The sequence below is a fragment of the Cupressus sempervirens genome, chromosome 9, assembly GCF_028749045.1.
Source record: "Cupressus sempervirens isolate cs-2001-9-10 chromosome 9, ASM2874904v1, whole genome shotgun sequence".
NCBI lineage: Eukaryota > Viridiplantae > Streptophyta > Pinopsida > Cupressales > Cupressaceae > Cupressus > Cupressus sempervirens.
In genome coordinates, this window is record NC_143126.1 from 509596319 (window position 1) to 509608328 (window position 12010).

At 33.2% G+C, this 12010-nt stretch overlaps 1 protein-coding gene across 2 annotated transcripts in view; it reads right to left on the reverse strand.

Moving 5' to 3' along the window:
• The window catches only part of RPE (D-ribulose-5-phosphate-3-epimerase), a 49345-nt gene extending 45933 nt beyond the window's left edge, over positions 1-3412 (reverse strand). For both annotated transcript variants that reach the window (XM_089800815.1, XM_089800814.1), the window contains exon 1: positions 3233-3412. In XM_089800815.1, coding sequence (XP_089656941.1) covers positions 3233-3348 — 116 coding nt within the window. In that variant the 5' untranslated portion in view covers positions 3349-3412. The remainder of the gene's footprint in view (positions 1-3232) is intronic.
• Positions 3413-12010: the final 8598 nt, after the last annotated feature.

Genomic DNA, 12010 nt, shown 5'->3' on the forward strand with positions numbered 1-12010 from the left:
GGGGACACATCCCCGTGTTACTATGGGATATACCTAATAGAACACTAATTGAATCGCATGCATTTTTTTTGCTTAGAATTGAGACAAAAGATAAAAATGATCAGAAGCCCCTCCATATGCAACACTCTTATGATTCTTTAATGTTACTGCCAGTGAAGATGAACCTGGCAATCCACTAAGCTATGGACTGATAGTGTATCTTTCCTTCAATTCCCTGTATTTTTCAATTTAAAATAGAAAAGCAGATATTTTAGGTTCGGTCATTATGCAATCATGCTTATATCCTTGAGCTTTGCATCTTGAATATGTAAATGTTTGAAATGAAACATGTAAAAGCCACATCAACCATTCCAATGGCAAGCAAATTTAGGATCTGCAATTTCACAAAAGCAACATGATTACACCCATCATCTCCATATTTGAAAGGGGCTTCCCCACTTTAATGAAAAAATAAAAGGTTTTTCCTTGCTGAAAAGCCAACTGTGTAAAAAAATCCATTAAGAGATTATAGACGAAGTGAAAAGCATATGAAGGAAGAATTCATGACCGCAAAAGCCCAACAGCTACCAAACTATGAATCCACATGCTTCTTTATTATTTGATATCCCATCACGTGAATGCCAAAACTTCCACTCACCATAATTTCTATGTTACCATTGTTCCTCCCTAGACCCCCCGGACCTGCACAAGCTTGAACTGGTTCGAAGTTTGGGCCCAGTTTGCAGTCCAGTTCGGGCAGGGTTCCAATTTTTACCTACTCATTCAATCTGGTTCAAACTTGGTAAACCAGGCAAAAAAAATTGAACCAAGTTTGAACCCAGTTCGAACCACATGCTTTCTGGGCCCCGTGGGCGGCAGTGAAGTGTTTTTTTTTTTTGCAAAATTTATTAAGTTGTTGGTGTCCACAACCCTAAAAGGTTGTTATGAAATGCTTTTGGTGGCCTCTCATTGTCATTTTTTTAAGAATTTAATGCCGTCAGCATTTTTGCTGCTGCTGATCCAATTGGCCTTAGCTCTATTGCTGAGACAACTAATGCCGGAGAAGAAGAAAATGAAGAAGTAGAAGAAGATGAATATGAAGAAGAAAATAAAGATTGAACTTAGAATATTAATAGATTTTTATTCCATTAGTTGAACAATGAACGTGAAACAATGATACTTAAACTTGATGCTATAATTTATTTTTAATATTTTGAATCTTTGATGTTGAACTATATGATGGTATGAGCACTATGACCATATGATAGTAAGATCACTATGATTACAAGTTTATGGTCTTTTTGTTATTTAAATGTGTTTATGCTACTATGCTACATTCTAATTTTAACTCATGCTTCATGAATATGTATATATACATATACTTTTTATAATTTTTATATGTTTGGCCTAACGAACCCAAACACCTTTCCAAAATTTTGACGAATTTGTGAAGCAGTTCTCAAACTTCAAACTTGGAACCGAACCCGAACCGGTAACTTAGCATAAAATAAAACCTTGTAAAACTTTTCCGCCATCTATAACACTAAAAGACCAATTTAACATGGCACTATGAAGACCTTAATTATAAATAAATAACATAGCTGCAAAAATGAGTCATAGCTGCAATACTAAAATTAATTTTAGGTTTGAACTTTAAGTACAGATAAAGAACTTCCTAAACAAGGGAAAGGGAATATGGTAAAAAACTCACTTTTCCCGGACAGAAAGCGAGACTAGAGTGAAACATTAGTAAGAGTGTAAAGCTTCCACAACTAGAATCCTTGGTCTCCTACGCATTGCTTTATGGATGGAACAAAAATTGCTTTGTAATAAGAGATTCTCATACCCTCCTCACAGTTCACAATTGCTATAAACTTGTATAATCTAAATACAATTGAAAACGAATTGAACATTTTTAGTTCTAAAGATCAAAAGCAGGTCATTTGGGATATATCTTGTAGGTATTGTTTACCAATAGACTACAATCAACTGAGAATATTTATTAGAGAAAACATGGCCAGATTTTCCAAAAATCTTTGAGCATTTGTTATAGTGTTTCCTTGTCGTCCGTCATTGGTTTCTTTTTCTTCGAATTGGAAAGAAATGCCACTCAGTTTTAGAAAAGAAATCATTACGTGCATTTTATTCAATTAAAAATGAATTGAATATACCTCATATAGACAAAAAAAAATTTACATGTAGACTATCTAGTTGTATTAAATTTTGAGCCTTATTTTCATTTGTCCAATGAGGAATTCAAAAGGGTGATATAAACCCCCGCCCTGAACAAAAGTAAAACGCTTCTGGAAAAACATGATAGCAATTTGGAAAACGTCCACGTTTGGGATCCCCTTGTATGATCCATCAATAGGCGTTGGATTACAAAATAGGGTTCCATCTATAGACGATTCTAGATTAGCTAAATAAGAAGTGTAGCCAGACCAAACAAGCAATGGGGCATAAATTATTTTTTCCATTTACGCAATTTCCTAGAAGTTAGTTTCAAAATCCAGGGTGATTATCAGGAACAGTTAGTTTCACAATCCAGGGAGGTTATCAGGAATAATATTACAATTGACATTTTATTAGATGTTTGAAGCTGTCTGATACACAATTCTATTTGCAACTGATTTTATAGATCTTGCTGAAATCTATTTCTCCAATTTTTTTGGCTCACGGAGCCCAATTACAAATGGCTTAACATAAAACCTAGCGTACGGAGGGAAGGTTCCGAAGTCATTTAGAAATGGGGAGGAAGAAAATACCTATGATCCATCAACAGGCGTTGAATTACGATATAGGGTTTCATCTATCGACGATTCTAGATTAGCTAAATAAGAACTGCAGCAGGACCAAACAAACAATGGGGCATAAATTATTTTTTCCATTTACGCAATTTCGTAGAAGTTAGTTTCAAAATCCAGGGAGGTTATCAGGAATAGTGAGTTTCACAATCCAGGAAGGTTATCAGGAATAATATTACAATGGACATTTGATTAGATGTTTGAAGCTGTCTACACAATTTTATTTGAAACTAATTTTGGAACGTTTGTATTAAACATATTAGGATTCAATATATTTGTCAGATTCGAAGAATTGTCGCTGAGTTTATAGCTCTTGCTGAAATCTATTTCTCCAATTATTTTGGCTCAGGAAGCCCAATTACAAATGGTATTACAAATGGTTTAACATAAAACCTAGCGTATGGAGCGGATGTTCCGAAGTCATTTGGGAATGAAGAGGAAGAAAATACCTTGAAGAGGGTGATAGAAAGACTCTGCTGTGTTTTTTTCCCGAGAAACTTCCTGTCTTCTGAAACAGGGGGGCGTTTGCCACCGCTGGATAACATATTGAAGTCGCTGTGGACATGGCTAGAATTCGAACTTTCGACCTCGAGGCAAGCTACGAATAAAAAATGTTTGTTACAGGGCCTGAGCGAATGGATATCTGCAGTTTGCAATGAATAGTAGAGTAGCTGACGCGTGTCTGGATCACATTTTTTTAAGGATTTATCCGCATTATAATTCTACTTTTCTAATTATCCAAGGAAGTATCTATGAGAGGTTGTTTGTCCTATTCTTACTCTTCTTTGGTTGTTCATTATTGTGCATTATTATTATTAAAAAATATTCATCTGACTTCCTTAGTCAAAAGAACAAATTGGGGTAACATAATATTAGCTTTTAATTTAAGGTATCCTTGTTGGATGTTAGCAGGACATTCTTCTGTCATTTCCGTGTCCAAAGAAGAGTTCTTTTTTATTATTATGTAACTTTTACTATCAATTTCTTTTGTTTTTAACAGATTATTGATAGGTTTCAATTTATTTTTTTATAGACGAAATGGATGATATTGGCAATTAGTAAAATGATTTATATATAATCTATGTTTTAGGCATATCTCTAGATATTGATAGTTTAGAAAATATGTCTTACCATTCGCATATCAATCATCTTAATGCATAAGTTCCGCACAATCTATTGATTGATTAGAGAGAACTTCTCACTTTAATTGGTATTCATTTTTGCATCAACATTTCAAATCATACTCTAGATTAATCATCAAGATGAAAGAGTGTCTCAAGAGTGAAATGAGTGAATGGCAGAGAAAGACAACGTAAAAAGGAAGGACAAGGGAGAAGGAAGAGGCACAAAAATTGAGACGCCTAAGAAGAAAAGGAAAAAGAAACCAAAAAAAGACTAACATAAAAAGAAAAGAAAGCCAAGAAAGACTCCAAACTGAACACAACATGTAAAAGAAATGCACCCCTGAACACAACACATAAAAGAAATACGTGCCCCAACATACTAAAGGCAAAACAAAAAGAAAAACCAACTTCAGAAATTAATTTTTAGCTCTTTTCTTACCTTGTTTTTGTAGTCGGCTTCATTATTTCTTTTACCTTCAGCTTTGTTTGAGTGTCTTTATTTTTTGGGTTGCTCTTGTTTCAAAGGCTTTATTGGTTTTCTTTTATTTTTATGTTAGTATTTTATGGTTTATTTTTCCTTTTCTTCTTAAGTGTCTCAGTTTGCCCACCTCTTCCTTCTCCCTCATCCTTCCTTTTTATGTTGCCTTGCTCTTTCATTCACTCATTTTCACTCTTCTAGCACTCTCTCATCTTAATGATGGATCATAGAGTATGATGTAAAATGTTGATGCAAATGAACACATAATCAAAGCCAGGAACTCTCCCTAAAAAGAAAACTCAGTTGTATCATAATGAAATTCTCTCTTGAAAACCAACCATATAGAGGTGATTGAATGAACACCAAAAAAATTTAGCCACGTTGCTTATATTTGTTAGTTTTCTTAGTGGTTATGAATCATCGTGAAATAAAGAGAAGGATTGCATGATGCAAAGTCTTAAATTATCTATAGATAAAAGTCACATGCCATGATTAATACTAAATCGGCTAGTGTGTGCATGATAATTCCATTCTCTATAAAAATGTTTGACTGTTAAAGTCTTCTATTTTTCATTTTTTTAAATAACTTGATTATTCTTATTTTGGCTTTCTCAATGTTATGCTCTCACATTGAGGATGACATTCTCACTCTGTAAGGTAATGACTGGTTAGATTTGAACTCATCCACTTTGTTTATTGAAGTAGCTTCAAGATTTATCAACATTCTGATGGATTTGTTGTTTGATATGTCATTAATGCAATCAATCGTTATTTAACTTATTAATGCATCTTTGTTTGGTGAGGATATGTTGTCTTCTTATCTCAATTCACATAACCTTAGCAATGGATCTTTCTCCATTGGTGGGATCATTTATTTTTCTAAATTTGTGGTGAATACTCATATTTGAGACTATTGTGTTATCACAAATGGTGTGCAAGATGGCAAGTTGTTAGGGCCAGTTAAGAATGTAACGAATGGCTTCAACAATTTGCTCATAGTTTTGATTTTGTTGCATTGGACCAATTCTTGGTATTATACACTATGTTGGATCACCCTAAAAAAATATGATGGTTCTGATATTTTGGTAATTCCTCTAGTTCAAGCCTTGGATTCTTCTGAGGGGTTGATGTTGTTTCTACATCTCGTGATCATGTTGATCTCTTTGATGAGATTATGCATTGCGAAGCAAAAATTGTTCATTTAAATATGGATACTTTGAGCTTTGTGTCTTTGGATGATCTTAGTGGTCACTTCTCCCCACCTTTAACTAGTTCTAGCAATTGGTTTTTTAATAGGGTTGGTGCCCATAGTGATTCAAGGTCCACTTCGGGATGACATTTATCTATTATCATGTATTGGGCAGATTTTGTTGTTTTAAAATAAAGTGTATTTAAAGTTTTAATTCCAGTTTGGGGGTTAACAAGTGGATTACTTACATCTTTTTGGTTTTATTGCATAGCTTTGGATGCGATTCATACACTATTGTATATCTACTTATCATGTTTGTATCAGGATGCTTCTTTGTAAAACTCTACTTTAATATATTAGTAAAAGTTTAGCGACTTCACCCACTTTTATTTTTTTTTTAAAACTTATTTCAATATAATCTTCTCCATGGTATCTTATAATAGAATTTAAAATGCTTTGATTGTCCCTAAAAATGATGCCAAGATTTATTTTACTTAATATAACCCAACCTCAAGAAGACTTGATCCCTAGTGGGCTCATTTGGAGTCATTCATTTTCACCAACAAACTAAGGGCCTATTCACAAATATAGAGTATCTAAATATTATAATTAGAAGTATTTAAATACAACATTGTAAATCAAATATATTGTAAAAGTAAAATATTTTTAAATTGAATAAGAGACCAAATGTAGAATATAATGAGTTGTAATAGTAGAAAAATTAATCATTGATTAAGTAGACTTTAAGTTTCATTTATTTATTACCATCTTCATTTTTTTTAGGGATTATTTTTTTTAAAATTGTAAAAATATTCTTTAAGACATTTCTGTTGAACCCTAATTACATTAGGTAATATCTAAAAGACCAAAATTCAAACAACTAACAATAGATCAACACTTTTCAAATCACTAATAAGTAGAAATGTTTATAGTTTTGCTATGGTAGTTTATATTTATGTCAAATGTCCATTTTGTATTGCTTTCAAATGTTGTGACTACATTTAAACAAGTACAATAATTTAAGAGGTTATTAAAGGACTCCCCTTGATCTCCTCTCCTCCTTTGTAGGGCTAGAAATGAATTAGAATAGAATCCCATTTGAAGTATTTTATGTTCATTGTGAAGTTTTTGTAAAATTTTAGCTTAACTAGCAAATAATCTAGCTAGAATGATAGAACAAAATATGCAATTGTAGAAAGAAAAAATTCAGAAGAGAAGATGAAAAATGGAACTTCTCTTAATTGTAATGAAAGAATTACAATAATATAGGCTTCCTCAAAGCATAAAGAAGAGGAAAAATAGGAATAAAACTAAAAAAAATCAGAAGTATTCCTTAGTTAGCTTACATACTAAGAAAAGAAGCTTTATCCAATAAAGCATGGATAAAAAAAGCTTTATTTTCCAATAGTTTTTTAATCTACTAGTTAGAAATATTATGGTCATTGACATTTCTTTTCGATAACTTGAATCAAGTTTGAATCAAAACTAATGAAGATTGATATTATGGGTGCTGGCATATGCTATATTTAAGCAATTTTCAGTTTAATGATTATGTAGTTCTAGTCTTCTCTAAGATATATTTCTCTCGCTTCCTACTTTTAATCAATCATTCCCCTCCCCACTTCCCCCATTTCCTTTAATTGGTTTGTGAATCTCCACTTTGAATATGATGCTCATTTCATGGAATTTTATCATGGTTTATATTGTGATATAACATCTGTGATGTAAATGGTAATGTGGGAGGTTTTAATTTTCCAACCCATTATTTAGGGCCCATTAAATTTTGGTTATTTTACATGGTGGGCGAACAAGTGTTGGCCTAATTTGGTTAATTATAAATTCACTTGGTTCTCGTCTCTATATGTTTTATTATTGGTGATAGATTTATTATGTAAGCATAAAGGCAGACAATTTCCTCTCGATGGAGTATGCTTTTAATACATTGCCTAAATCTCTAAGTTAACTTGTTATATTATAGTAATGAAGCTCGTACCTACCTAGAAAGGTGCTCACTCTTGGTTACTAGGGTTGTTATCTTGGCTCTCTAGCCCTAGAGCTTCAAAAAAAATTATCGGAAGGACCATATATAGATCGACAACTTGGCCATCTATTCTTTATCATTTTCTCTATTTTGGGTCTCCCTATTTCAAAGTGGGTTTCTTGTGAAGTGATTGGGAGAAGTAGTGTGGGTCCACCATACTCAAGTTAAAAGAGTAGGCTAACACCTCTTTTACCCAAATTGGCAAGTAAGCCTCTTCCCCAAAACAAAGTTTATTATATCTTTTTGAGACACAAATAGGCTGACCTAGCAACTGTCTAGGTTTATATCCTTTCTCTACTTTATTATTTTAGAGCATTGTTTAGCCATCTAAGAAACATTTAATTTTAGACATGGTCTCACGAAAAGGATTTATTACTATTTCATTATCTTAGACAGAGGTGGAACAATTTAAATGCCCCCCCCCCCCCCCCCCCCCCCAATTTGTTATGCTTAGATGCTCTGTTTACTATGATTGCAAGATCACAACTAGCTAAAGGTTGGACCAATATTTGGGAAGCAATATATCCATCTTTATATAGCACCCGCATTTAAAATTCCACCATAGTCATTTAGTTCTATACTTGTTGTAAGGGTGGGTATGCCTACCCAAAGCCCTCACTCTGAGGCAAGTGTAAATGGTGGTATGACACCCCTACCATCAAATTGGCCATTGTAAAACGAGGGTATGCCCTCTCAAGTTTGTATTGGAGGTCCTTCCTCTTCCTCCCTTTGTAAGAAGGACTTCGGTCCCAAGCTGCACCAAAGTTTTTCTTCCCCGTTCTTTTTACCCTAGTGCCCACACTTTGAATGGGGTAAAAAAATGTAAATATTTTACAAAATTGATATTAAAAAAAATGGCAAATGCCTTTTACAATTTTATTTTTTAAAGGTTATTAAAATTAATTTGTTTATTCGTAAAAGGCCTAAGCCCAATATTTTATTATTAATAATAAATAATTTTAAATACAACTCCACTCATGTAGGTACTGGTAGGAAAGAACATGATTAAGAAAACCTTCAGTCTTCCTCATGATTCATTTTGTCATGTACCTTTAAAAATTATAAATATCAACTTGAAGTTAAGGAGTTATCAAATGAGGATGGACCCTCATTTACAAAGTTGATTTGTACATTTATACATTATTGCATTTTACATCTTAGAAGCCAAAGTTTAATATGTGTCTTTCACAAAGTTGGATCTCTTCTAAATTGTGAGATTTTAAGGAATATGCATCTTCCTTACCTCGAGTGATTAATCTTTGATTGTGATCTTTAGACTTTTCTTGATCACCTTCGTAATCTTTGATTAGTATAATGCTCCTACTAACATAGTTAGACAAAATACCAGAAGCTGTGGAACCTTACTTTACTTGTTAGTCTCATATAGATATCCATAGCATGTGATATAAATCCAAAGCTAATCTTAATCATAAAAATTAAGATAAAAGATAATCTTGATTCGCATACCTTTGGATGTGACTCATACACTGTTGTATATCTACTTATCATATTTGTGTCAAGATGCTTCTCTATAAAACTCTATTTAAATATATTAGTAAACGTTTAGTGACTTCAACTACTTTTATCAACAACAACAACAAAAATCTTCTCCATGGTATCTTATAATAAAACTAAATATGCTTGGATTGCACCTAAAAACCCTACCAAAATTTATTTTACTTATTAAAATCCAACCTCAACAAGACTTGGACCCTAGTTGTCTCATTTGGAGTCATTCAATTTCACCAATGAACTAAGGGCCTATTCACAAATATAGAATATTTAAATATAATACTTTAAAATATTTAAATGCAAGGTTGTAAATAAAAACTATTATAAAAGTAAAATATTAATAAATTTATTAAGAGAGAAAATATAGAATATAATAAGTTGTAATAGCAACAAAAGTAATCATTGAGTAGGTAGACTTTAAGTTTCATCGCTTTATTGCCATCTTCACCTTTTTTCAAGGATTATTATTTTATTTTTATAAAACTATTCTCTGAGGCATTTGTGTTGAACTCTAATTGCATCAGGTAATATCTAAGAGACCAATAGTCGAATGGGAGGTTGTAAATCAAAAATATTGTAAAAGTAAATTTTTTATAAAATTATTAAGAGAGAAAATATAGAATATAATGAGTTGTAATAGAAATAAAAGTAATCCTTGAGAATTGTTACATCCCAATTTTTGACCCAATTTAAAATGTTCATATAGCCATTGAGGTTCACATGAAGTCAGTTGACAGTTAAAATTTGTTATAATCCTGCAAAATGGTAAGGTGGTTGATCATTATAATTTCACATGATGATAGCATGCTAGTTAACTGTTGTGATGATATTTTAAAGCTATTTCAAATAGTTGATTATTTATCATGAATTCATAGAATTGAAAATGCGGTTAGTTGTTATGATTATTTATAATTAATAACTTGTTATGGTAATATGATTTAACTGCGGAGAATTTCTTTGTAGGGAGTGTAGACACCTAAATTTGATTACACTGCTTTGGTAATCTAATTTAGCCATCTCTAAAGGCATCATTAATTAAATTCTTATTTAATTAATCCTTTGCCATCCCTAGTTGATTAATTTAATTAATCATCTATAGTCCTAATTGATAAATCAAATAATCTATTATTTATCAATTAAATCCTTTTGTCCTATCTAATTCCAAAAATCCCCATTTATTAAATAAATCTATTTGATAAATGAAATCCTCAAATTCAAAACCCCTAACCTATCTCTAATCCTCCATTTAGCCTAATCCACCCCATCCACCCATACTAACCAAGCTTAGCCACTAACTCACCCACCCTCATTAATGCCATCCACTTGCACATCTCTAACATCCCTAATCTAATCCTAAACCCAAGCCTAATCCACCCCCTAATGTTGTCACATTCCTTAAACAAGTTTAAGAATTTCCTAATCCAAACCAAAGTCTCCCCTCAAAAAACCCAACCACTAAGTCATGAGTGCTCTTACAAAACATAAAAGACTCTTACAAGCCCACTCATGACTCTTACACCCATCTTCCACACTCTTCCCTCTTCCACACTCATTCCTCTTACATCCCTCTTACATACTCAACCCCACTCATCATGCCTTTAACCAACCCTTTACCCTACCCTCTCACACTCATCCTCCTTGTGACAAGTGTCACCTTCCCATTGGTGCTAAACAAGCACAATCCATGTGCTCTCCTTTGAGTGCATCCTAGCCCTCCTTAAGCCTTCATCCATCCTTGCATCTAAGCCCTCCATCCCTCTACCCCTTAGCCTATAAATTGAATCCCATCCCAAGCCATTTCATCAACAATCTTTGAGCTAAAGTTACCATGCTATTTTGAGAACCAAAGCCATCAATCTTACCCTTATAATGCCAAATTGAGAGCTCACAAAGCTACCAATTTGCCATTACCCATCTCCATTGAAGCAGCTTTTGAGCATCTTGAGCATACATCCACAGCAAAAGGACACATCTACAGAATCAAGAAAGCATGGAGTGTTTTCTCTTGTGAAGTTTGCACTTCTTGTTTGCTTTCTTTGTCTAAGCATATATGTGAATTTAGTTTTTGGTTTGTGAATGTTTACTTTATTTGTTAATGTTCTTTGCATACTAAATCTTGTTCTACATTTTGGCACGCCCAGTGGGACCCCACTATGGGTCATTTAATCATCTATTTTCATCTATATGTCATTTTTTCTAACCATCTAATGTTTGTTGTTGTTTGAGTGTGTTGTGAGGGTGTTTTGCTTATTTTTGTAGGTTAAAGAACGCACTTAGGAAGAAGAAATACCATCTGAAGAAAAAAAAATTCGTGTTTTTCAACTTTTTTTGCGCAATGTCATCTCTGTAGTTTTGGCGTCTGTAACCTATTCTATCGTCTCCGTCGCCGCCAATCCAAATCGTCGTCTGCGAAAATCCGCATCTGTGCAAATCGACGTCTCTGCCACCGCCAATCCAAATCGTCGTCTGCGAAAATCCGCATCTGCGCAAATCGACGTCTCTGCTTGTCACTTGTTTTCTGCGCCGCAAATCTGTTCTGTCATCTCCGAATACTAGTGTCTCTGTATTTCAGCGTCTTCGTATTTTGGCGTCTCCGCTTGATAGACTGTCATCTCTGCCTGCTTATGTTGCATTTCTGCTTTAAAATCTTTATTTCTGCACTTTGTAGCTTTTTAAAAAAAAAAAAAAAAGAGTATAAATCAAAATTTGACTTTTAGTGGTTCCATAGGATTTAGACCATTTTAAGCATTTTTACGCGTAGAAAAAACAGTAAAAATGGTTTTAAAAAAATTTTCCATAGTTAAGCTCTCATTTTTGAAGATTTTGGCTAACTAACTAAATTGCTTTTTTTTTGTCTCATTGCAAGTTGGAGCACATATGGAA